Source organism: Cuculus canorus, chromosome 2 (genome assembly GCF_017976375.1).
Source record: "Cuculus canorus isolate bCucCan1 chromosome 2, bCucCan1.pri, whole genome shotgun sequence".
Classification (NCBI taxonomy): Eukaryota; Metazoa; Chordata; class Aves; order Cuculiformes; family Cuculidae; genus Cuculus; species Cuculus canorus.
Genome location: NC_071402.1, coordinates 129,451,733 through 129,477,956, shown reverse-complemented (window position 1 = coordinate 129,477,956; position 26,224 = coordinate 129,451,733). Strand labels below are relative to the sequence as shown.

Genomic DNA, 26,224 nt, shown 5'->3' with positions numbered 1-26,224 from the left:
TGAGGTCTCACACTTGACTGTTAGTGAGTAATCTGATGATAAACAGCTAAGACTCTTCTTAATTTTTAGCCCTTCAGCTTATTTTCCCAGTTTAAGCTGTGAAGGGTCTTAGGAAGGAATATAGCGATATTCATTTTTGCCTCTTCTCTCCCAGGAAGCCTGTATGTAAATTACTTTATAATCTTTTTGGAGAAAACTTGCTGGATTAAAGGACATAAATGGAAATGAACAGGGAGGGAAAGCAGTATCAGGTGGAAAGCAGCAGATTGAAATGACACTCTGTTGACAGTTATAACTGTTCAGAAAACACTTCTGCATTAAACCTCTCCTGGAGAAAATGGCCTTTGCAGAATCTTCCAGTGCTGTTCAAAGTTGTGTGTTGCTTCCTTTATGGGATCTTATCTGTGTGAAATTGTATGGGAGAGGATCTGTCTTCTTTCCTATTTGGTAATGGCCCCCAAGCCTACAGTTGCTCTTTTTCATAAAGCGGGTCACGTTCCTTTCAGGATGATGAAAATATGGGAATTTACACAGTGTATAAGTATTTTAATATTTGAGATATCTTTCAAGTGTTCTGAAGATTCTTTGGCTGCATTAGCCAGCCCTATGTCCACAGCCATTTTAAATAAAATGTCAAATTAGTCATATTAAACTAAATGGAAGGAACAACAGCTTTTGGATTAATTGCCTTAATTTATCTCTCTTCTTTTAATTCGGGTTTGGTTAGTTGGTTTGGGGTTTTTTGTTTGGTTTTTTTTTTTTTCTGTTGTTTTGGAGTTTTTTTTTTTGTTCTTTTAGCAAGCTACATTTCAGACATTTTCAGATTTTTCTACCTCAGCATTTCATGATGGCACTATCTGCACAGCTACATGAATCTTAAAAGCATCCTTCTAGGGATTCATAATCTTTTCCTGGCAGAAATTCCTATCTTTATGCAGGTCTATACTGACTTGATATGTCATGACCAGATTCTCTCCTTTCTATTCACCTTCTTTGATGGAAGAATGGAGTTGGTACTATTGGCACTCTTCTTAGTGTCAAGAATTAGAACTCCACATTCAGGGAGCTTTACCATTAAATGTTTATAGGCATACTTATAGATATGTGGAAGGTCCTCCTGGGAAGATATGCAGTCAAGATCATTGCTTTCATTGTTACCACTGTGATATAACACAGGAGGATTTCATCTCCCTTAATTAGAAACTTAATGCTTAACAGAGGGTGTAGTTCATTTGGCAGCATTTGTGAAACGTCTGGGCAATCAGTTCTGTATTTTAATAGCTTTTTATTTTTGTTTATTTGTGACTTCATCATTACAATCAGTAGGAACCAAAATACTAAACCACTTCACTACATGCTACCTTTTATCAAAAAATCAACCTTGGAAATAAAAAAAATCCATATTATGGGACATTTACTATGTTTACATATATATTAATGTCACAAATTTAAGTCTTTTCCTTTCAAGACCTTGATAGTAGCTTAACAGATATGCACTTAAATGATAGTTGCATAATTTTTGGTGACTCAAAAAGTAATCTCAACCTCATAGATTGTTGGGTAATGCAGTAGGTTTTAATATAACATTCATACAACATCTTTTCCATGTACTTGTCTGCAAATGTTGCTATCTCCTGTCCAACTGTAGTAATGGACTGCATGTCTCTCAAATTGAATTTAAAGGTGGACCATCACTCCATTTTAAGGTTCTGTGTAAGGAATTACATGCATAAGACAAATGGAGTTGAGATGCAAATAATAAGTAATTTTATAAAAGCAGATTATTTTTTATTTTTATGTCATGCAACAATGGAAGTTATTGTAAGTTGTGATACCGTAATTTGTTTTTTAGTTTTATGAGCAGGATGAATCGTTTATAGCAGAAGCTTTAGCTGCTTTGCTTGAAGAGTAAGTTGATTCCAGGGAACAGATTGGATGTGAAATATTTTGTCACTTGAATTTATTCTGCAAAGCTGGCAGTTATATATTTATGTATGCATAGCTGGCATAATACCGCTAAATGTTTGGAATGAAATAGATTTTTTGACACTGGAATCTAAGGATGAAAATGCGTTTAGTTACATAAAAGCAGAAAGCTGTAAATTATTACAGTGCTAATTAGACTTAAACTACAGTTCCTTTCTTAAGAAATACGTTACTTCATCTAGTTTATTTATAATATGCCCTTAAATTATGCTAGCTATGTTTCAGGTATTGGTGGTTTTCACAACCTTCCATGAATGAAGAACAGGAAATCAAATTTGATACTGTATACACTACTTTTTTTGATAACTTCTTTATTGTTAAAGCTACAAGTCTGCTAGGAAAGTTCATAGGAGTACAGTGACTTTTGGTCTTTCCTAGAAGCCAGGCTGTCCTGAGGAAGCAATGCTTGGCAGTTTTGTGTCTGTGTCTTATGACACTGAACAAGATCAGTTCCATCTCAGAAGGTCCGGGTATGCTTTGTGCAAAACAGACCATGTCTATCCCATCTGCTACTTTAGCTTCGTACAAGTTGATATCTTCCTCTGCTCGTGCATCAGTGTAGTCACCACCAGTTATATGACTTTTTAAATCTCTTTTTTTTATTTGAACTTTTGTGTTTAAACGTACCTGAGACACCAGTTAGAAGTTATGCTTTTGGCATGTGAAATCTTTTACTGATTGAGCAGTTGATACACATGTGCCACAAAACTGGTGACAGTACAGGCTCATTTCACTTTTTTTAAATTGGTAAAATAACATAAATCACTTAAGTTTTCCAGCAGCCTTGCACAGTCAAGTTGTTTTAATTTAATATGTTTTGGTCAGAGATTGAAGGACTGTTTATTAAATATTAACATTTGGAAAAGATAGCAGTGGTCATCATCTACTCTCTTTGATAAAAATAGTGTTGATTCAGTGACATTTAATATTTAACCATCACATTTGCAAATATTATTTAATGTGTGCAAAGTTGGCTTACAAAGTTGGGAGGTCACAGCTGACGTTACTATGTTACGTTATTTGGGCTTCTGGCTCACATTAGCAGTTGAGCTCTGCAGCAGTGGCTGAAGCTTAGTGGCTGTGAACGTTGAGATGCAGCAGTCTGCTTCTCACTGTATTAAGGAAGCCTGTTGGTTTTGTTTTACACGAGCAACGTATGCTGTGAGCTATCATAGCTTAAAAGCTAATAGGTCCCCTGGTAAAGCTAGCCAAGTTGTAGAGCTAGTTATGTCACTTCCAGGTGGAAAACCAAGCTGGAGGGGGTATTTGATGGCTGTTTTACCTTCCGTTCATTGAATACTTGTTTTTCCATCTCATTACTTGCATTTTGCTATGAGAATGAGGATCATTCATTCAACTTTGAAGTCAGTTTGGAATGTAGATATCTGAAACTGAACTGCAGAGTTAGTGAACTATACCCAAAATTTGTATGAATGTAAGTGCTATTAAACTCTTCTAAGAAACTTTCATCTTTGTTGGAGAAAGAAACTTTCCTCTCTGTCTTTCTATAAATGCGTGTGATGTATTAAATGTAAAGGTAAAATTGATTCCTTACAATGATTAGCAATTTTATTACAGAAATGGTGACATGCAAGGCTGTAAAGGAGCTGCATATAGTTTTTGCCAAGAATTCTCATGTTGCTGTTTCTTCTTTTGTACTATCATGTCAGGGCAACAATATGAGGCTGTGCCCAGAATCAATTGGTACTGATTTTTACAAAACATGTCATATCAGCAGTATATTTGAAAAACAACCAAACAAATGGAACAACCAACACCCTATTGGTCTATGATGTAGTTTACAGCCACTAGTAAAAGTCTCTTGATGAGTTCAGAATCCTCCTGCACAAAGGCATGGGATACAGGAAGGAAATAGGGTTCCTGTCCGTAATGGTCACTGTCTGAATTCCGGGAGAACTCGAGGTCATCTTGTAATCTGTTCTCTGTGTGTTTCCCTCACTGACATATTAAGACTAATAATAGTTTCTCATTCTGTTTTACTAAAGCTTATCTTTAATTGGATGGATTAATTTTAGAACAAAAGTCTTAAGTTAAAAATATGGGAGTGAAACCTATTTTCTATTAAAAAATTAAACCGAGATCATGAATAGTTAAAATTGTACCAGATTTTTTGATATAATACACCTTGTCATTAATGACAATTGTTAAAGGAATATATTAATAAATGTTAATAATTCAGAGGGCCTAGTAAAAAATAGAGTCTATTGAGTGAATTGGTCAATAGAGTATTTTAAAGTATTTTTGCACAATTTTCTCTCTTATTTTGAACTGTTAAGCTAAATGCATATATTTCTGTAACTAGGTGTTTTTTTCCCTAGTCAACATAAATTATTGAAATATTTAATACAGATCTTATTATCTAAGAATCAATTGTGCAAAGATAAGTTGATGCACATTTTGGGGAGGAACTTCTTAACTACCAGAAGTGCTTTTGCTTTTCTTCCTGGCTAAATCCCAAACACTCTAAGCATATGGAACAATTTAGCAGAAAACACGTAATTATCAAACAGATCTCTTTGCCACCTTGAACGTTATTTCTTGTGGGAGAGTAAATGAAACCTTATGTTTAGATTTTATTTCATTTGATCTTCTGCTGTGTTGGCAGAAGATTACAAAAACAAAGATGGCACCATTAAAATATGAGCTGATTTGTACTTACTCTAATATGAATCTGAATATACTTGATAAAGGCATGGCACAAACTTCTAACTGAAATTTCGAAGCAAAGAAACCAAAGTACATTTATCTTGGGAAGAACCTGAACAATCTGTGTAATTGTAAAACCAAATTTAATATCATGCGGTTGTTCGCAAGCAAATGTATGCAAATGTGTTACATTCATTATAAATAAAGCTGCCATCAAGTTTTGGCTCTAACATTTCTTTTCTGTTTCTCATTTCTATGAGGAGACCAGAATCAGTGAACGTTAATTTTCCTTCACAGTGGCCACTCTGTGGGCAGATATCCATACCGATGTTGTAGCCTTAACTATAAAAAACACCTTTTACATTCTAACAAATGTGCTGTCAAGATTAATTCAATATGCTTTCTGTAAATGACTTCTGATATCTATTAATTAGCTTATTTGGTCTAAAGTCCTTTTAAAACTGAATTTTCTAGACTAGGTTATGCATTTCCTATGAAGCGTTCATCCTGGAGAAGAGCAGAGTGGGCCTTTCAGTGGGGACTGGATTAGGGACTGATCCCATCCTTTGTCTTCAGTCCCTCACCTGGGAATCTGCTTTCTGATTTTAACTTCCAGGGTTAGGAAACGTTTTTATTCTTTGCTGTATGGTAGAAGAATTTCAACAGGAAGAGCAGGTATCACCTGTACGCTCACCTTTAAGACTGACTTCTACTGCAGTGGAAGGAAGGAGTGAGAACCATCTGAAGCAGAGGGAGGAATGAAATCTTGATTTGATGTATCCTGATACTGTAAAAAAGGGCTATGTATTTTTCTCCAGACATATAAAAGAATTATATAAAAGTGGCTAGCAGCTGTCACAAAAACCTGGATTTTTTGCTGTATAGGGGAAGTCAGGAGAACACCTAGTTTCTGGACCATAGGGTCACAGTGAAGTGGGTACCAAGCCCATCCGGAGAGAGGTATGGCAACTCTGTGTGGTGGGGCCTACGGTGAAACTTAGGAAACTCAAGTGTATAAGATACTTGCAAGAATTCCTGACAGTATTTTGGGTGTAGAACTCCAAACTTCATTTATTGGGTTCTTTATAGGGACCTGGCCTTCTGAAATTGAGTTGCGCAGTATTCTGGCCTATTGCCGCATCAATCTGTATTAAAATTGTCCATATTGAAACACTGTTTCCTATTATGTAACTTTTCAGAAGTCTGGGAGCCAGACAGTAACATTTTAGTAGCTGGTTTGAACAGTTAAGAATGTTTTTCATTTCAGTAGCTGCAATTAATAAATACTGATGAAAAGTATTTTTATAAACTTGTAGTTATTCTTTTTTCAGCTTTTTTTGGTGGGGCTTATATACAGCGATGGGGAAGACTGTTCATTAAGTTGCACTAGTCATCTTTTGTTCTTTCCTTCTGAAGTTATTGGTCAGGGCTCCTGAGGCAGTTTTGGAGATAGTATTGGGTGGTCTGTTCCCGTAACACATGATTATTCTATTTATCAAATTCTGTTTAAAACAACTGAGATTCTCTAGAATATCTGAGAGGCATCATTCAGTTTGTAAAATCAAGTTAAGGTCTTATGAATATAATTGGAACAGATGCAGAGAAGATCTAGAGAGTGTAATTACAGGAGATGACTCCAAGTTTGTCAAGTTTAGCATGGCAAAATGAAGGCTAGGGGTTATGATTGCTGTCTGTGGATATACCAGGTAGGTTAACAGCGATAATGGAGAAGAGCTATTGAAGTTAATGGGTGATGTTAACGCAGGAGGACATAGGAATAAGCTGGACGTGATGAAATGTACACTGGAGATTTGAAGGTTTCTACTAGCAAAATAAGCCTTACTAGGATTTCAGGAAAAAAAAGAGGAGCTAGTAAGTATTGTTAAGAATGTTTATTGTGGTGATGTGGTCCCTCTCAGGTCTTAAATTTCTACAGATACTGACTGAAAATATTACTTTGTCTCCTTCAAGACATTACACCTTCCAGTTCTGTCTTCCAGTGGCATTTCAACTGCAGTGAAGGTTGAATATGCTTCAAAAGGCATTTCAAGAGGAAATGGTGATTATTTACATACAGCTTCCAAATGTCAAAATTTCTTTAGAAATAAGAATTTATGGTATTCACTAGCAAGAAAGGAATGTGTGTGAAGAGTCAAGTCAGTGAAATGGACTGTTCTTTCTGTACATCTAGCAAGGCCTCATATTTTCTGTAAAACTGTGGAACAAAGTTATATGGAAACAGATGGAAATTCCTTTTAAATTGTGGCACAGAGTTGTCAGCCCCAGAGATAGAAGACACTGCAACAACACATCATGGGTACCTTATCAGCTCACTGGCCAGGTAGTTTCACAACTCTAGAAAGGTCCCTTGTGCTGTCAGATTCTCACAAGAAGTTGTATATCTAAATAGCTTGAAAGCAAGCAAAGACAAGATAATGCAAACAGAAAACAAACAAACAAAACCCCCTAGACCCTCAAAACCCCTCAACCCATCCCCTCCCCAACCAGGTCCAAACAAGTCACACTGCTCTTCTGAAGAGTAAAACAGCAACAAGAAACTGAAATCGTGTATAACAAGTCTGAGATACTATCACTCACCTTTGGTTTTTTGTGCTTCTCCTCCAGGGCAATCTTCTGAAAGCAGGAGCTTTCTTTGCTGAGGTGTATCAATGGGTCAATTAAGTGGTGATGCCTAGTGAATACTGTTTGAGTAGCTATGTTGATTTATGAGGCAGTTTATTAAAAGTAGAATGGGAGTATTGAAAATATTGAGCCAATTTTATATGATTTATGGTTTACTGAAAAGCTTGTGCTATGAAAGGAGTGTATCACTTCTGCGTTTAGAATTATTGATAATAGAGCCTTAACTGGACTGATTATTCAGATCATAAGTAAAACTCTAAATTTTGAATCTTAAAACATAAAATGCATTAAAACGTTTCTAAGATAAAAAACGTGTTGTGTTTATGTCAACTGGTAGATTTGCCTGCTAATGTGCTAATCAAACTAGCCTTTTGTGTCAGCTTTACTGTGGCTGTCTTCATATGCTTCCCAGGCAGTTGAGCAGTTCCTTTTTCTGAAAGACTAGAAAATCATAGAATGGTTTGAGTCACAAGGGACCTTAAAGATCATCTGGTTCCAACTCCTCTACCATGGGCAGGGACATCTCCCAGTAAATCAGGTGGTCAAAGCTCATCTGTGACTTCTCTGGGTGAAATGTTCCAGTAGCAAGTCTGTGTTAATACTCAGTGTAATGTATCTAAGGTATATTTTAGCATTTAGTATAAAATCCTCTAATGGTAGAATTAAGGAAATAAGCTTTGCAAAACTTACAGCTGTGGTTTGTCTGTGTTTTTATCAGACAGTGTCTGAAAATGGAGGTATTTGCAGGTTCACTCATGGACATTCTGAAACTGGCCACCTGTGAAATGCAGCCCTGTGGGGGAGAGCAGATGACAGGAGACAGAGATTCTTGTTTCCCTCAAATAATTTTCTTCCAGAATTTAGCCTGTTTGCTCCAGTTCCCCTTCTTCACAGCTCTCCTTGCCTTTATCCTTCTTCCTTCCTTAGAGTTGTAATGAATAAAATATAGCTTTTTCTTTGCGTCACAGTCTAACCCTTAACAACAGATGTTATATAATCCTTGGCGCTGCTAATTCTGCTTTCTGATGCTTGATCAGAAATACAGGCTTCTCCTAAGCACAGTGCTTGGTGAAAGTGGCTGAGATGAAACCCAGTGCAATATTTTTTCACTTTTTCTGCTAAGTAGAAAGCCATTGAAATTTTTAACTTGTTGTATCTAGACTGTAACCATTCACAGTTCTTTATTTGATAAACTTTACAGTTCATTGTAATGATCTAAAGTTGTCAGAAAAGATAATATTAAAATATGATGTCATCATAAGCTTTAAACTATGTATTATCTAATATGATTTTCACATTAATGGCAGTAAAATATATCCCAACTACAGAATCTGAACTTCTAAATCTTTACTGCGTTTATCCTTGCAGTGCTGCAAGGGTTAGAATTGCTCTTTTTCCAGTTTCATCGTTAAGGAAATGGAGAATGAGGTACCTGCATGATTTCCACTACATCGCGCAGGAAGGCAGTGTCAGAACCACAAAAGCATCCAACTTCTCACTCATCTTTTAGACATGTTTTTGATGGCTTCCTCATTGTCTTCAGCCTCTCTGCCTTTCTTTTTCTCACCTCCCCCATGTACACGCTATAGTGTAACTTGTAGTCCTATATTTACTTGAAAAGTATAATGGTGTCTGTTACCATCTGAAAAATATACCTAAGCCATAGATGCTGTACTGTTTACTGCCTTTCTCTCATTTTTAGATAGTAGTTCTGCTGTCTTAAAATACTGCCATGACTGAAGTCACAGGGAAAGATAGCTATTGGGTTTGGAGACTGTTGCAGTTAAATATCCTAAAAGAATGACGGTTTACCTATGAAGGCTTAGGTGTTTCTTGAAAATAACTGTAAATCCAGCGTCTTGTCCGATTTCTGGCTTAGGAGGTTGCTATACATTTGATCCATCACAAAGAAACTCGTTAGGTAAAATCTAATTCCTGTCCTGGTTACCTGCCGTTACCTATTCAGCTTTCCGTAGGAGAGAGGTTAAGGTTCATTTCATGTAAGAGGCTTTCTGCTGGTATAAAAAGAATACCAGGGAGAGACAGATCTTTTTAGCAGAGGCTTTACCATATTTCATGTTCTAGAGAGAAAGGGGGTTATGGTTTTCTTCTTCCTCACGTTTAGTATTTACCCATGTAGTTATGCACTTAGCAGAACAATGGCTTGTCAGTAAAACAAACTATTAAAATATGTCTCCTAGTTTTATTAGAAATTAATTTTATGATTGAAATTGCAGTTCAGTAAACACGTAACTTCATGTGCAGTAAAACAGCAAGTAGATTTCTGACTCGCTGGTTCACTTTTGTATAACTTTAAGACACTTTTAGAAGTTGCTGGTTTGCATTTGTATGGTTTTTTTTTTTTTGCAGATATACCATTTAATTGAATTATTTAAATGACAAAAATTACAACACCAAATAAAAATCTTTTGTAAAAGACACATTCAAATACATGCTCTGTTTAAGTACAACATATGAAAACCAGACTGAAGAAAGGGAGATTAAAGTGTTAAAGAGTATTCAGGATAAAGAGGTTTATCCACAAAAGGTGTACAGAAGGGCTTTGAAGCCTTTTGAAAGTTTCTTTTTTTTTTTTTTTTGTCTGTTGGTGGCGTAGGTAAGTTATACCAAACAAATATTAGATTTTTTAGAAGTATTTTTTTTGTACTAGAACAGTAAACTTATTGACTGTCTCATAAATAATCTTGTGATCCAGAAATGTAATTTCTGAGAAATTCACAGTTCCTTTTGAGTCTTGGCCAGTGAAATTTGCTTGAAGTTTAGATAGAAAAAAGAGTGATACTCCTGCCAAGTTTTTGTCTGTCTTATGATTTATAACTCTGAACATTGGAAATGTATCCTTGCTGTAGACCTGGAAATCAAGTAGCAGTGTTCTGAGCTCGCAGACACTCAGTTTTGAAAGGGCAAACAACAGACTTCCTTCTGCCAAAAATAGCTTTTGTGCTAAATTATTTCAGCGTAGTATTTGATCACAGATAAATGGAAAATAATATTTTTTACTTTTGGCCTTTTTTGTATAGTGAGGGAAACCCAAGGTCATTTTAAAATTAGATGGGTTTTGTACGGTGAATCTGAAAGAGCACACGTTCTAAAACCATAGTATTTGGCATTGAGAAAAATGCTGCATGCTGTTTTTATTCCTCACATCTATTTTTTACATATTGGTTGCAGTGAAAATAATCTTTTAGACTCCTGCAGAAGTTAATGTGTACCACTTCTGTGCTTTTCTGTTGTTCAGTGTAAAATATGCATGAAGACATGTCTGAAGTGTAAGTACAGCAGACCCTTGGGAAGACCTGAAGCTGTACCTTGAGTAATTTCAGTCCAATGCTGACAAAATATTTACTGGTTTATTTTTGGGTTTTAAGTCTGTTTTCATCCACAGTCTATGAAACGTTCAGGGACGAATTTTAATACACACTCAATTTTGAAAGTTCTTCATCTTGATTATACCAGAAGTATAAAAAGTATATATAGAAGTCTAGCAAATAAATATGGCTTTACTGTAGTGGAGACTTTGCTGGCAACCCCTAAATGCTCCTAGTATTTTCTATTGAAACCATATATACTAAGGCACTTTTAACCCCTGGAATCATTCACTTTTAGAGATGAAAATTTCCTCTTTTCTGTTTTCTCTCTAGCCTAAGCAGTTTGGGAAAAATCCTACATTTTTTCCTTCCTTAAAGAAAATGTCTTGTATACTTGAACATCCTTACATCTGGGTAGACTTAGGCTCTGTCTGCCATGTCTGATTGTATGGCTGATGAGTTTGCATTTTACTTGGTTTGAATTTGGGTTAAACTAGAAAGTACTGGATGACTGAAAATTGAGGAGCGCACACATGCAAAACTTGCATCGTGTTCAGTGCAGGTCTGTGGAACCAAGGGACTCTGGTTGGAGATACCAGAACAAACTCTGCATTGCAAACGAGAAGCACACGTGGAAATTCTTGATTTCTAGAGATTTATAAACATCAGCAGGCGATCTGTTTCTGCACAGTAGTTAAGATAGTGATTCTCAAAAGACCAGAGAATTTTCGGAACATGACTGCTTACTTTTTACCTTTATCTTCTCCTTTTTTAATTAATGAAAATATTTTTTCAGACTCCCCCCATCTCTCTTGTTAAAACTTTTTCTAGTAAAAGTGTTATTCTCCCTCAGTCTGTTCTGTTTCTCCCTTCACCAGACGTAGTGTACTAATTTCTTTGAAAGTATTTACAGTGATATGGCTTATTCTATTGTGATAGCTGCTTCATGGTGTTTTCTCTCTCTTTAACCATAAATAATTTCTTTGAGGCCAAATCAAGAAATGCCTGTCTTCTATGGCTCTTAGGTTTGTTCAGTTCCTTTTCATAAATTTCTAGACGTGTTTTTTTTTTGTCTCAGCACTAGCTGAAAATATGCTGAAGAATCAAAGCACTGTCTTCCGAATTCAGAGGTTTGTTACTGATTTAACCTTTATTTGGCCTTTGTAATGGAAATATCAAGATGTAGGCAGCTCCTGCATATGTTTTGTTGGTACTTTTCTGCTTTAAAAGTGAAATATTTCCTTTGAAAACAATTCCAGTATTGTCAGTTTGGCACGTTGTCATCAATATGCTTAAGAGGAAGAAGGTATCCTTTGTTACTAGTCACTCGCAAATGTACAATTTCACCCTCATTTTGCTAAGTTTACAAAATCTGGTTGTTCAACTTCCATGACTACTTTTGTAAATTGTTTTCTGCATGTATTGCTCTGGACTGTGTCAGAATAGTGATGTATTTTTAACATTTTTATTTATGTTAATGTTTTGGTGTTTTGATACTAATGAAAGTACATGTTGTTATATGTCCATCCATCCATTTTACTGTAATTTACAAGCTGCATTGTAAATCGTACTGTATCTTCGAAGGAAGACTGCCCTTAAGTTGTTTCCTATTCAGACATGAAAGATATAAAAATGCTCATGCTTATCACAACTTTCAAATTTAATTGTTAATAGATGGCACTATTTAAGGTTAAGATATTTGCATTAGAAAGTCAAAATATGGAACTCTTCAACCTTAAAAACTTGTCTGTGTTAAAAACAAAGGCGTGTCAAAATCTGGTCATGAGGAAAGTGGGTGTACAACAAGAGCAGGCTGATCAAATAAATGATAAATTTATGCTAAATCAGTGGAATATTTATGAATTGTCCTACCAGAATTTCTATGAACAAACAATTTTTTCACCATAAAACGCCTTTCTTTTTAGTACTTTGGTGCAAGTATTTGCTCAGCTGTTAGTACAATAGAAATAAACAATATAAAGTTATCTTGAAAATTATTCAGCATTCATGAGTGAATAGATAGGAAATACAAAACTTAAGAATGCAAAATATGGTGGAAACTTTTTTTTCCCCATATGTAACATTTTTTACTTGTATATGCAGTCTACAGAGAAGTCTGTTGTACCTCTTGGTGTAGCATTAACTAATACTTTAGAGATACATTTATGATGATTCTCAGCTGTGTTTGTTTTCTTTTGTATTTCTAAGTACAGATCAATTCTTAGCCAGTTATATTAATGATATGAACAGTTCATGCTTTCTAGTAGAAGTGCAGCTATTTACAAAATATGCAGTCAATGCATGTTTTATCTTAAAAAAAATCATTAATTGCATTTTTTGATTTGTGTTACTTAATGACTTTCATAAACATTTTTCCCTTTCCAGTCTCAGAGATAGCAGATGCAAAATGTTTCATATAATCTTAAGTATGGAGATAGCTAAGGTTATATGTAGGTACGTGAATATTTATAGTATTTTCTTCCACTTAAAATGGATCTTTTGCCAGTATAAACAGTTTAGCATATGTTAATGATTTAGGCAAGAGTTTAATATTAAACTCTGTTTTTTCAGTAGTGTCTTCCTTGCCTTGTTTTGGCTGGTGAGCATCGTGTTAGAGTTTAGTGTTTGTCACTGAAATAAGTAAGACCAACCCCATGAGAACTGTTGTTTTTTAAAGTAATCTATAACAGACTAGTCGAACTTATAATTCTACTGAAAAGGTTATGAAACAGTCTAAATTTGTTCTGACTGTGAACTTTGACCTGTTTGGCCGAACATTGGGAACTATTCCAAAGTTTGATATAAAACAGTTCTGGGAAGCACTTTTAAGATTAAATTCCAGGACTGCATGACTGATGTGCTAATGATGTACTTGTGATACAGGCAAGTGTTACTTCAATACAGTGTTAGGCTTGAACAGATCATTCATCTAAAAGTAGAAGTTATCTCCATCCTGATTTAAGTAATTTGCTGCATCTCAATATGATTTAAAAAGGCCCAAATAAAATTTGAGATCTCTATATTCCTCTCTATACTTCTCTGTGGTGAGTTACCCTGGCTCCTCAAAACCTTTATGTTTTTCCTTCAGGGAAGAGTAGGTAGGACAGAGGAAAGGTGCTAATTTCCGAGTATCTTGGTATGTTTTCCATGAAGCTTTTTAGCCAGTAATTGCTGAATCGGTTAAGCACTTTTATAACCCATGGCTGGTTTAGGTGAATTTTGAGGTGGAAGATCTGTTTAATCAGACACGTCTTCGCTCCTTTAATAATAGTAAGAGATATTTGGTGTGGGAATATTCAGGTTTCAGTTGAGAATAATCCCAGCTTCCACAGGTGAGCACCAGCGAATATGGTGTATTTTCTTTGTTTCTGTTACAAAAACTTTATTCTGTTTATAAAAACCTTTATTTTTTCTTGTTTATTTTGTTCTTTCTAATCCTTTGCAAAGAAGTACTTTTTTTTTCCAAATTAAGTAGTTTTTAGGTTTAAGGGAAACAGTATAATAGAACTTGGTTTGGCTGAGTTGACTATTGCCACTGCTAGGGATGCTCATCTTCTGTTCTGTGGCCAGACAACTGAATGTTCCATAAGACAGTAGCACATGCAGGTTAAAGGTGTTTTTGTTGAATTTCATTTTTGAATATTTGTCCAAATGTTGTAGGTGTGTCATCTCTTTCATGGACAGCAGAATTTGAACAGTTTTTCTATGCCACTTCTTTACTTTAAGAAGGTTAACTGGCAGTATTATTTTCTTAAAGTCATAGTAAATTAGACAAGGATTTGTGTGTTAAGTCAGGCTTCTATCTGAATGCCCATCAGAAAGTTGGCTGGGTAGTTGCTGTCATATATCTTACGCTGCATTTTCTGCATCTCCAGTTACATTATTAACTTTATAACGAGTATAGGTAGTGCTATCTCAAGTGTCAATAGAGGGCATTTGCACTTGCTCTGTGACAATTTTGCGATTCTGTAGTTGTAACTTCTAGTAAACTAAGGAACCCCTGTGGGCAGGGCTCCTGCTGAAGGTGCTCTGGTAGCTACAGGTGGCTGTGTCGTCTTTGATTTTGCAATAGTGCAGATGGTTCTTTAAAGCGGCTGATTCTCAAGTGAAGAAATGGTGGCAAAGGTTCTTGCTGAGAACAGGAATGACAGCCTGGAAGGAAGAGGACACCAGTTGTGGGTTGCAGCTCTGGGGGAGCTCACCTACAAAACAGAAACTGTAGAGATCAAGTATTTGAAGTGTTTGACCTGTTTGGGAGGACAGCATGGATATTAAATGAGATGATGGATAGATTCTTCATTTTTTAAAAAGTAATTTTCCTCATATTCTTTTCTATGCTTCTGTTGTTAAGAATTAAGATTATTGCATTACATGAAATCTCTTTATTTCTTGATCACTGCTCATAGGTAGTGAGGGGAGGACTTGAAGGTTTTGTTTCCAACTGCATCCACTGAGAAATCATAATCAGTGTTGATGTTAAGTGTGTCTTAGTTCAGGGACCTGGTTTGAAGACGGGGAATCTGAGAATCTTCTCCCATAAAAGGTGAAAGCAACAGGTCTAATGTTGAGGGAAATGCATTTTAAAAGGCCAGATATGTTGTTATTCCTACTACTCCAGCAGCTGCTAAGCATGCTGATTTTTTGCATCATAACCAAGAGAATAATTTCTGAGCATCTCAACACAATTCCTGAAATTTATCTGTCACATACTGTCAGTTGATTCAGCATGCTGCTTGTAACTCAGACAGTTTAGGACATATCCTAAAGCACATTCTTACACTGAATGTTATTCCCTGGAAAGAAGGGAGAATGCTTAATACCTCCTCTCCTTAGGTGTTGAAAATAATGTTTAATAATGTTTCAATGATTAATTATATAGGTTTAAAATGGAAGATGGCTTTTGGCAGTAGTTAGAACTGAGTTTCTTATATTCTGTTCCAGACCTGAAGAAGTGATTGTATGTCAGATTTGTTTATTGTTAATCTAACAAAGTACACTACCTCTCTATCACCTGAATTTAATGGTTAGAACCGAAGATAAGGAGCTGGTAAACATTGATGTTATCATTGTTTAATTTGTCTGCAGATACAATGTAAAACTGACTGTCTTTTAATTTTACTTGTTTGTGTGCTAAAGCATTTCAGAATTCTAAAACAAATCTACGAGAATCTATAATGTTCTTCTGTGTCTTGAAAAGCTATTAAAGGTCACTATCTAGTTTTGTTGGGTTTGGGATTTAGCTTTTACATTGAATCAGGAAATTCCAGACAATCAAAATGATGCTTGTTGCTGGACAAAGGATTAAGTGATAATCATTAACCTACTTGGAAAGCATGTGTTTAAAATCTAGCCCTCTTGCAAACTTGTGTAGCAGAAAATCTTTTTTTTTTTTTTAAGAGGTATAAACTGTGCTTTAATTTTTTTTGCTTTAGTGTTATTCATGGGAAATTCTGTGAAGTAATTTGATTTTCTGTTTTGTCTTCTTGGAGTATTATAGAGGCTTTTTTCTGTTTACCCTGTGGAAGTATTCATATTTTAATTTCCTCTGGCTGAAAATTAAGAAGGGATAGGCTGGCGTGTTGCACTTACTTCAGAGATTCAAAAATTATAAAGCAATAGTTTATTGGGATTATTTCATCTGACTACATGAGTAACAGACTATGAGAAGTAGCAGAGTATGTGGCTGATTTTAAACTGGGTGCTGTTGACTGTAGTATTTCCTTTCCATGAGTTACCCTTTTTAGCTTTAGATCTCCTTATCATCCACTGTTACTGTATCTCCAGCTGATATTTCTGAGGTCACAGCATGGTGAATTGTGACTAAGTCTTTTCAGAGTTACTGAGTAGCAAGATGCCCCTCCCATGCTGTAAGACCAGTTGTTGTTGGGATCTGGTAGCCTTCAGTTTGACTGTATTGAAACACAACATTGCAAGTTTGCATCCAAGTAGCTAGGGTTGCTCAGTGCCAGGGACCTGTGTTGTCTCTTACTTTTATTGTATTTGTGTTAACCTAAAATCTTCCTAGTAATTTTTTTTATGTTTACTTGATGAGTATTGATAAAGAAGTTTAATCCCACAGGTCTCATAATTAACATACCTCAATTATATTAACATTGTAAAGTTTACAAGTTACACATATAATTTATTTAATCAAAGTTTATACTTCATTTGAATGCTGATTTTTTTTTTTTTTTTAATACTACTTTCTTTGAGGTATTTATTATTCAGAGTTCTGTATCATCCATTTCATTGTGTTGTCTACCCAGTAGGAAACTCAACAGGCTGTTTTTAACATCTTGACTAAAGTTTATAAAGTCTGGTTAATCTAAAGTATCTATCTTCAGTAACTTCTCTGTAGCTCTGTTGGACTAAAAGGACTCTCATCATGAAATGTCAGTATCTCACTTGTTATTCTCAGAAGTATTAAATAGAAATATTTGGTCATCTTTCCTGTTTACTTCTACATTATTACTTATATTTCTCTCACTTCCTCCTAACAACAAATGGATTCTGTTGTTGCTATTTTTATGTGCTTCTAGACAATTTGACTTTTGATTTTTGTGAAACTGGCATTTTCTAGTACCAGATAAACACAATTTGAGTTTTATTTAGTAAATGCAATTTAGTTTTGATGCAATCAAGAAACCACACCTACCTAAGCAATATCTGCACTTCAGTTTTGATACCTCTAGTACTGGAGAAGAGGGATAATAAAAATTTTCCTTTCCATAGATGGAACTGTTAACCTTTTTTCTAACTTAGTCTGTAAAAGCGTATAGGTATGTTAGAGCTGTCACTCAGTGATGCATATCCAGAGTCTTAGAACATGAAGTCCCATGTATTGCCATCTTTTCATCCAGTGTTGAGGGAGAAATTGTAGTGACTGGGTGGCAGGTTTGGGTTTTGGGAGAAGTTGTACACACTAAATGGTGTATAAAGCTGTAATTTCTTCTGTATCTTCTATTTCTTTTACCCTAGATTGTCAACATTTTTTCATCTGTTTCAGTTTACAACAGCTCGATTTCATCTGCATTCTTACTTCTGCAAATTCAGCAAAAAGGGTGAATTCACCTGTACCTATATACATGCTTTGAAATCTAGGAGGAATACAGCCATAATAGTGTTTCAGCTGTGTTTGAGCTCTGGAGCTCTGTCACTTGATAGGTGTAGAACAGAGCATCATTCACTGTTCAAGAACCTGTAATTCCTCCTTCTCTTTTATTATTTTATGAAAGAAAAAATCCACCTGTATGTAATTGAGAATGGTATTTGTCAGACTGCTAAGTGTGATTAGGTATCTCCACTTGCGAATTCCAAAGCAAAACGTGGCATCTCTCAATAATCATAGAATATAAATGAAAAAGATAAGAAATTTTATTCTATTGCCAGTGAACTTCAGGGAGGTTTAGTGAATGTTCTAGATATCCTTTTAAAATAATACTTGGGAAAAAAATATTGCTACCTCTTTCACTCACTTTGTGATTCCAATCCTGTGTGGCCTATTGCAGGACTTTTTAACTATCTGGTAGGAAGAAAAGCATTAAGGTTTTAATTTCAAAGCAAACCCTTGGATAAATTCCTGACTGATTAATCAGTTAATGTCTTTTTAGAACGTGTTTTTACTCTGCAGTGCCTTTGAGGGATATTTTAATGAAAACTGTCTGGCTTGAAAGCTGTTAGCAGCAGTGATAGCTTAAAAAGAAGTGAAAAGCATAATTTATCTTTCGGTAATATACTTAGTGTAAAATATCGTTTAAACTAGTTGAAAAGTGAGTAAACAAGAGTTCTTTAGGATTTTTGACTAAAGGTGTGAGCAGCTGAAAAATGAAGGTTTTCAGCAGGTTGAAAAATCCTTTGGGATTTAGAGTGAGTATCTCAGTGTTACAAGATATACTTGGTACTTTATAAAAGTGCAGTTGCTTTTATAAATTGCCTTTGCTTTGCAGTTTAGAAGGTTTGGGGTTGGAGGGCTAGAGGTGGTGTTTAGCTTTATGGTAAAGGTTTAAGATACATTTAGTCGAGTAACTTTAAGCTGTTTAGACCCTACAGACCCACGCAGACTTAATTTCAGATTCAGAGACTTTTTAAAAAATTCTAGAACTATGTGGAAGGTAGATAAATTCTGAATTGTTGTGGACAGTCGTGGAGTATTTAGTTTTACTTGACAGCATCATGTTCACTAGAAGACACAATGCAGAGGTGGGTGGATATATCTGTGACCTGAATTCATGGTTATAGTATTTTATCTGAAATTGGAAAGCTTACTTACTTGTTTAGATGGTTAAAATTTAACTATGGCAGAAAAAAAAAGCCTTTTTGTTTGAATAGCTTTCTTTTGTTTACGTTAATGTGTAATGTGCATTTAGGGTTCCTGTATTTTTCCTTCCTCTCTCTATGGGGAGCTTTATTTTAGGCTTATCTGGCGTACCATAGTTTGATGTCCGAAATTAGATGACAAGTGGTGTCATTGTTGCTATCAGTTTATAGGAGGTTGTTTTATGAAAATAAAAATGTCCTTTATTGACTAGTGACAAACTAAAAGTGAGCCTTATAGTAAAGAGAAGGAGAAAAGGAAATAAAAAGAATCAGTAATGAGAGTGGGATTTATTTCAATATTGATTCTATTGTGTAAGTAGTAGAGTTTATAAAGGAGATGGGTGATGAGTTTTGGGGTTATCTCTAAAGTTAAGGAAAAAAACTACTATTCAAATAGAAATCTTGTATTAGATTGACTTTATAAGCAATTTTAAATATATTTTTTTCTTACACAAAATAGCACATTATCACATAAATTTCTAGTGACCCTTTCAAAGGTAAACCAACTTTTTTATTTCTTTTTTTTTAGTTGCATTAAAATCTTCTAACTCTACAAGACCAGAAAGAAATGGCATTCAGGAAAACTGTAGAACTGCAAAACGTGGAGAAGGGATGCAGATCCTGGAAGGAGAACTCTTACTGCAGGTATGTTTTGTATTGGATGTAGTATAAAAAGATCTACATTTTCAAGGAAGGATTATGTTGTATCTAATGTATCAGTTATTCAGTGATGAGATTTAAAAAGAAAGTTTTCTTATTGTTAGACTCTTTCCTCATTTTCTTTAGGTTAATCTACAGCTCTGGCACTTTGCTCTGGTGGTAGTAATGACTTTGAGGAGTGGGTGCTAGGCTACAGCATGCTCAGCTCTTTCCGAGTCATTTCTTAGATTTATTTTTTTCCATCTTTTTGCATCTGTTGTTAATAAAGATGTTGATATAAAGAAACAATTTTCATAAAGTTCATATAGGTTAGTCACCTGTTGTAAATTTGTTGACTAATTGCTCCTTAAAAGATCTTGGGCTTGCTGGATGTCTTGCTTTCTCAGGGGTTTGAAAGAACGTGGAGTTCACAGTATAGGCTCAGGACAAATTTTACACTACTTTCAATAACTTTTAGCGATGTGAACTACTGGAAACTATTAATGAAAAATAGGGGTTTTTAAAAGTATGTAGTTGGTTTTATAATTTGTTTTAATGTCCGAAATTGTCAAAGCACGTGAAATGTAACATTATAATACTACGTCCGGATTAAACTTAAGAAATGACTAATGTATTCCAATGTTCTGATTACTTTCACAAAGTAGATTTACTGTGACCTACAGTTCTAATTGAACTATTGATAGGCTATCGTGTACGCGGGTTTCCCACTGATGTGTCAGAAGTGGCAAATCATTAGGTCAGTCAAAGCCAATGGTTTGCTTAGAGCAAAATGAGGTGTTAAAAGGGTAGAAATGAAAATAGTTTCTAAGAATCCCATGGAACAATTACTGTAAACTAGTGCTAGTGGAAGATTGTTTCCTAAACTGACTAAAAAAACTAGGACATATATGTGATTTTTTTAACCTTAATAAAGTATATCAAAAAACTGTTGAGTGTTACTGTGGGTGAACAGCTTTCTTTCAAAACGGAAATGATCTCGAAAGGTACAGTATATGACTTACACTGAAGTTCCCTCGTCGATGTGAAATGCAGTTATTTTTTAACTTCTAAATGGAAGTTATATGATGAAACTGCTGTAGCAAACTACTTTACAATATGAAAATGAAACGGATGACATTTGTTACTGTAAATTCTGCCTACTTGGGAAGTAAATAGATGAACTGAATTTCTTAATTGTATTACTTGCTTTGTAAATATTTTATATCTAAAAATGAGCATGAATGTCCAGAGCTTTTTCAGTGAATGTAACAAATAAGTGATGAAACTGGGAATTTTCCAGAAGATGTTGAGCATCAGTAAGATCTAAATAGTGGTAAAAGCCTTAGTTCTGCCTAACCTGAGAAGTCTTTTTTTGTCACACAGGTTTCCAAAAACTATAACTGATGATGAACATTTCCTTTTTTATTCTCACTTTTTTTTTTTTTTTTTTACAGAAGTGGTATGAATATATACCATATTGTTTTTATTTGGGTTTATTTGTTCATCAGATGTTTTTTATTGTTTTATAACAAGCAGAAAATGATGATGTGTTTAATTGTCAATGTAGAAACTGTCTTACCAAATCAATATGTTGTGCAAACAGAGATCAAATACATGGATGTGCCTTCCTTAAAATTAAGCTGTATCTCTTCCTTAAAAGCTTTCAGATTATTACTGTTATTTGTTGTGGGTTTGTTTTTTTAAGCTCATTCTGTTTTCAGGTAAAGTTCACTAAATTATGTCATGAGGTTTTGTAGCGCTTATAGCTGTTTATGAGAATAGATTACGAAATGTCTGCACATTAAATAGGTGGTTCACAGCGTTTTAAGACCAGCCATTTATTCAGATCTTTAACTTAATTAGACTGTATTAGTAAAGAACAGGAAATAGGAAATAGGAAAGCTGTATTGTGAAACATGGAAGAGGAACTATGGTGGTTACCGTAGTGTGAGGCTATGGGAGTTAATGTTTCTGGAAGAATGATGCCATTTCATAATAAAACTACATTATGTTGTTGCTAAAGGAAGCTATAGGATATCCTTTACTTACTTTACGTTTTCTATCTGTTAAAATAATTTCACGTAATAAAGAGATTTAAAAAATGTGTTTTGAGTATGCTGGCCAACTTTGAGTTTGAATGCAGATGAGGAAATTAAGTGGCACAGTGTACTTAGACAGCCTTTTGTTAAATCTTGACTGAAATCCACAGAAATACATCAGCACCTTTCAGATGAGCTGCCAAGTCACAAATGTACTGTTTGCTATCACAATTGCCATGAACCATATTGACTGTGAGTTCAGATAAATGTCCTTTGCATGACTTTGAGTAAGGAGCCACTTAGTCTGCTGCTTCATGAAGAGGAAAATCTCTTCAAAAACATTGTTTACTTGCAGCAATCTGTTTGTGCAGAGGTCTTCTATTTTAAGTAAGCTATAAAATGATTTTTTGGACTATATAGGGGATCTTGATCACTTGATTTCCTGTCCTCTTAGGCCTGTCTGCACTATGAATAGAACATACTTTGGGAATGGATTTGTGACATGGCTCCCATTCATGCTGCAGGCAGCTGGGTGTAACAAAGGCTTGAACCTTGCAAGCTTTCTGAACTATTAGATAAACCTATAGTTGATACAAGTTGATATGATATTAGATAAACCTGTAGCTGTTCATATTGCTGTCCCTCACCTCCTACAATCAAGATTAGATAAGTCATCAACAGGCTTTGCCTTCTGCCCTGAATTTTCCAAAAGAACATTTTTTTGTTCGTCTTGTTAGATGTGGTTTTCCTCATTGTGCCATGTATAGTGTAGAAAGATGTAATGAAGAATCCTTCTGTTCATACAGTTTGATAATGATATGATCTTGGATGCTCGTGTTTTATTGGGGGACTAGAGTAGATGTAGGCTTACAGCCACAATGATAACCTGATTTTTCTCTAAAGCTGACAGATTGGTGTGTTTTCTCCCCAGGCATTAAATGGTTTTGTATTAGTTGTTACGGCAGATGCTCTTGTTTTTTATGTCTCCTCTACTATCCAAGACTACTTGGGATTCCAACAAGTAAGTTTATTTTTTTCTCTTTTTTTTTTTTTCAGAAGTTTTTTCTTAATTTCAGAGGACATCAGTGTTCATCTTTGGGAGCTGATAGTTTGTGCAATAAAAATCTCAGTTAGGTACTTTGCATTGGATTACTTTCAAACCGTATTACTTTTTTATCAGCTTACATAGCTGAAATGGGACCTCAGGCCAAGCACAACAGGAATATAATTTCCAAAGCTGAGTTAGGCAAGATAGGATATTTTCACACATAATTAGTCTTTACTGGAACAACTGTTTGAAATTTATACTGTGGTGTTACCCAGTTTATGATGCTGAGTGAGACATAGTTCAATGGGAAGGTAATTATTCTAATAGAAACCTTTCATACAAAATTAAATCAGTATGCCTTGAGGTTTTAAATATCAACTGAGTGATTTTAATATCTTTAGAATTTAGTGTTCTCTCACTCATATTTACTTAATTTATTTACTTATTTATTTCAAAACAAGCATTTGTTATTTAAAATTTATGGTGCAGATTATGTATAGATAACTTACTTGGGCTTTAAGGCCAGATATCAAAATAATAAAGACCAAGAGTCAGTGGGCACTCACTGCCTTCCTTAGAGAATTCCTGGGATTTAGTCTATGTTAAGGTGATAGAAGGTTATTTATAGTTATCAGTTTATATCTTTGGGTACTGGATAATGATAGCTCCAGTTGCTGCCTGAAAATAGGGAGACACTCTGCTTGGTCTGTTATTTTAGCTAACTGATAAGAAATTGCAGGAAATTTGTGTAAAAGTATTCCAAACATAATATTATTGTTCCGGGGTTACAGATTTTTTCAGTGCTGGGAAATGAAGAAAAAAGCATGAAAAACAATTTGGGCGTAATATTTCTATTGTAATGCCAATAAATCAAGTGAATGATGCAGAATTGTAGAGTCTTAAAGTTACAAAAATTAGCATTTCTGGCAATTTATTCTGAAAAATGCCAATTATTTTATGAAATTCATCACAGCAAAGTTTGAGGTGGACTTCTGCTATTGCCAGTTTAATTTCTTTAGGTCTGTGTTTTATTTTAAATATTTTCGGTTTATGTAAGGGTTGAGTTTTTCAGTCAACACAGAAAACGGGCAGTTTAACTCCTCTCTGTTGACTGAGGCTTTTCTTGAATATTTTGGATTGGCTTTTTTTCCCCTTAATTTATTTCAATCACTGATCCTGGCTGTTGTAGCTTTGCCGTTTAGATCACGTACCTAACCACACAGTTGGTAATGATATGAGTGCTTAGTAATTACAGATTTTGATGCATCCCTAAGGAGTGGCAAACCTTTCAAGCAAACAAAACCAGTGTTTATAACCTTCTCGGCTTAGTTTTGGAAATTACTTGATTCAGGGTATTTGACTTCTTTTGTATTCATGTAGCATCTAGGATGGGTCAGCTCCAAGCTGGCAAGTACCTTCTTTGCAAGTATATGAAATTAAATTATTTAAATAAAACCTAAGCATAACAGTTCCAGGCTTACTTAGATAAAAGCAGGTAAATAAAATCTTCACATAATGTTATTTTTTTATAAGGTGATATCATTTATTGTTATTTCTCACATTTGCAGTCATGAATGTGACTGAGTTATTTTCTGTGCTGCTAGAAATTGTTCTGCGAAGCTTTTCACTTGCATGAAAATGTATGTTTTTATCCCTGAGCAAAATGGATTTTGCTGTTTTCATAGCAGTGTTGTCAAATAGATAGCTTATATCATATTGTCATATAAGTTTCTTATTCTCTTCTTTTACTCACCTTTTTCCTTTTTGTATGTAGTCTGATATCATACACCAGAGTGTATTTGAATTGATTCACACAGAAGACAGACCTGAGTTTCAACGACAGCTACATTGGGCATTAAATCCTGCCCAGTCTGCAGATTCTGGACCAAGCGTACAAGGTGACAATGCAGCTAACCTGTTTGCCGATCTGATTAGTTGGGTTTTTTAAAAATTTATGTATGCAAAAAAAAGTTTGTTTGCTTACATGACCAAAGAAAGGAATAACATACTTCAAACTTGTTGGAATTTTATGGATGTGTTTAGCCAACAGTAAGAATTACTCTTTTTTTTTGCACTGCTATTCATAGCACAGCAACATTAAGTACAAATTTTGCTTTAAATTGTGAGGCACTATTTTAGAGCATAAATGACTGAACATCTCACTGTCTGATCAGTTGTCATGTGGCAAATAGCAAAACAGGTAATCCTGCATGTTTGTGTTGCAAACAGGGCAGGCAGGGATGGAAAGTTTCTTTTGGTGACATAAGAAATAAGGAATTTTGATTTTTTTTTTCCCTGTGCTTACCTTCAATTATACATCTCATCTTTAATCACTCTTTGAATAAGGAAGTGGTAATCTCTATTTTACACATGCTACTCCTCGTTACAGGTCATAAGAGCGATTTTTTTATCTTGGGAAAGCCAACAGTCAATTGAGTATGACAGCTTCTTTAAGCCCTCCAGGCTGGCAAATCCACTCTATGACTAAGAATATGTTACTTACAGTGTTACTGTATGGACAAATACATTCCTGGCTGTGGAAGAGTTTTACTCTTCCGCATCTGTTGTCACTGTTATATGCAGGTTGTCAGTTAAACTAGTACTTCGCCTGGGAGTAAAAGGAAAGGAGGACTAGAAGATTAAACAGATGAGACTTTAAGAACAAATAGTGTGCTTGATAGCGATCAGATTACCAGTTGGTATTGATGATGCTTAAGTGACCTGCTGTATTGAGAAACGTGTTACTTATATATCAAAACAGGGGTGTTTTGTTAGATATGTGTAATATGGGAAGAGTCTGCCTGCCTGATAAAAATGACGAATCTAATGAGACAACTGTAACGCTCCCTTTTGCATAACAGTTGTTTAAGTATGTAGGTAAAGCTCTATGTTACTCTGAGTTGCTTGGGTTTAGACAATTGTTTTCATCCAGAACAAAAAAAATAAAATAATACTTTTAAATAAATCTGTCATTGATAATGCAACTCTAGCAGTTCCCTATTTGATATTTTATAATACCAAAATGCCATGATTTGATAGAGAAATAAAAAACAGCAAATGTTACTTTCTTTTTTGGCTCTTATCTCAGTATATTTAAATTCTTCCTTTAGTGATCAACATTTTTGTCACCTACAGATAGATCTAAATAGTCCAGTTGAAAACCTGTTACAGAAATAGTTAGCATTACTATTTGATATGGCAAACAGCTGCTGGCACTCCAAAGCCAGTTTTTATGTGCTGGCTTACTGTTTGCTTCAGAGTGAAATGGTATTCTGTAGCGCCGAGGTGCATATGAATTTACAAAAGATTGTGTTTGAAAAGTGCAGTGCCAGGTTGACTGGGTGTCAGGTTTGACTCGATGATAGAAGTGCTGAGGAGGATAACAAACAATCGCTTGTTTTGTACCTTGTGTTCCTAGCTTATTGGATGCCGCTGATTATTTTGAGACCTGAAGTTAAGTAAAATGTTTGGACACTGAGGCTTTTTAAACTGAATTTGAATTTATTACAAAGGATAATGCTGTGACCATAAGAATCCTCCCCATTTTTGCTAATTTA

At 35.0% G+C, this 26,224-nt stretch overlaps 1 protein-coding gene across 1 annotated transcript in view; it reads left to right on the top strand.

Annotated features, from left to right (window-relative positions):
- AHR (aryl hydrocarbon receptor) overlaps positions 1-26,224 on the top strand; it is a 61,328-nt gene that overhangs the window by 21,845 nt on the left and 13,259 nt on the right. Inside the window, exons 3-5 of the mRNA XM_054057920.1 lie at positions 19,471-19,586; positions 22,551-22,640; positions 24,442-24,565. Of these exons, the coding sequence (XP_053913895.1) occupies positions 19,471-19,586; positions 22,551-22,640; positions 24,442-24,565 (330 nt within the window). The remainder of the gene's footprint in view (positions 1-19,470; positions 19,587-22,550; positions 22,641-24,441; positions 24,566-26,224) is intronic.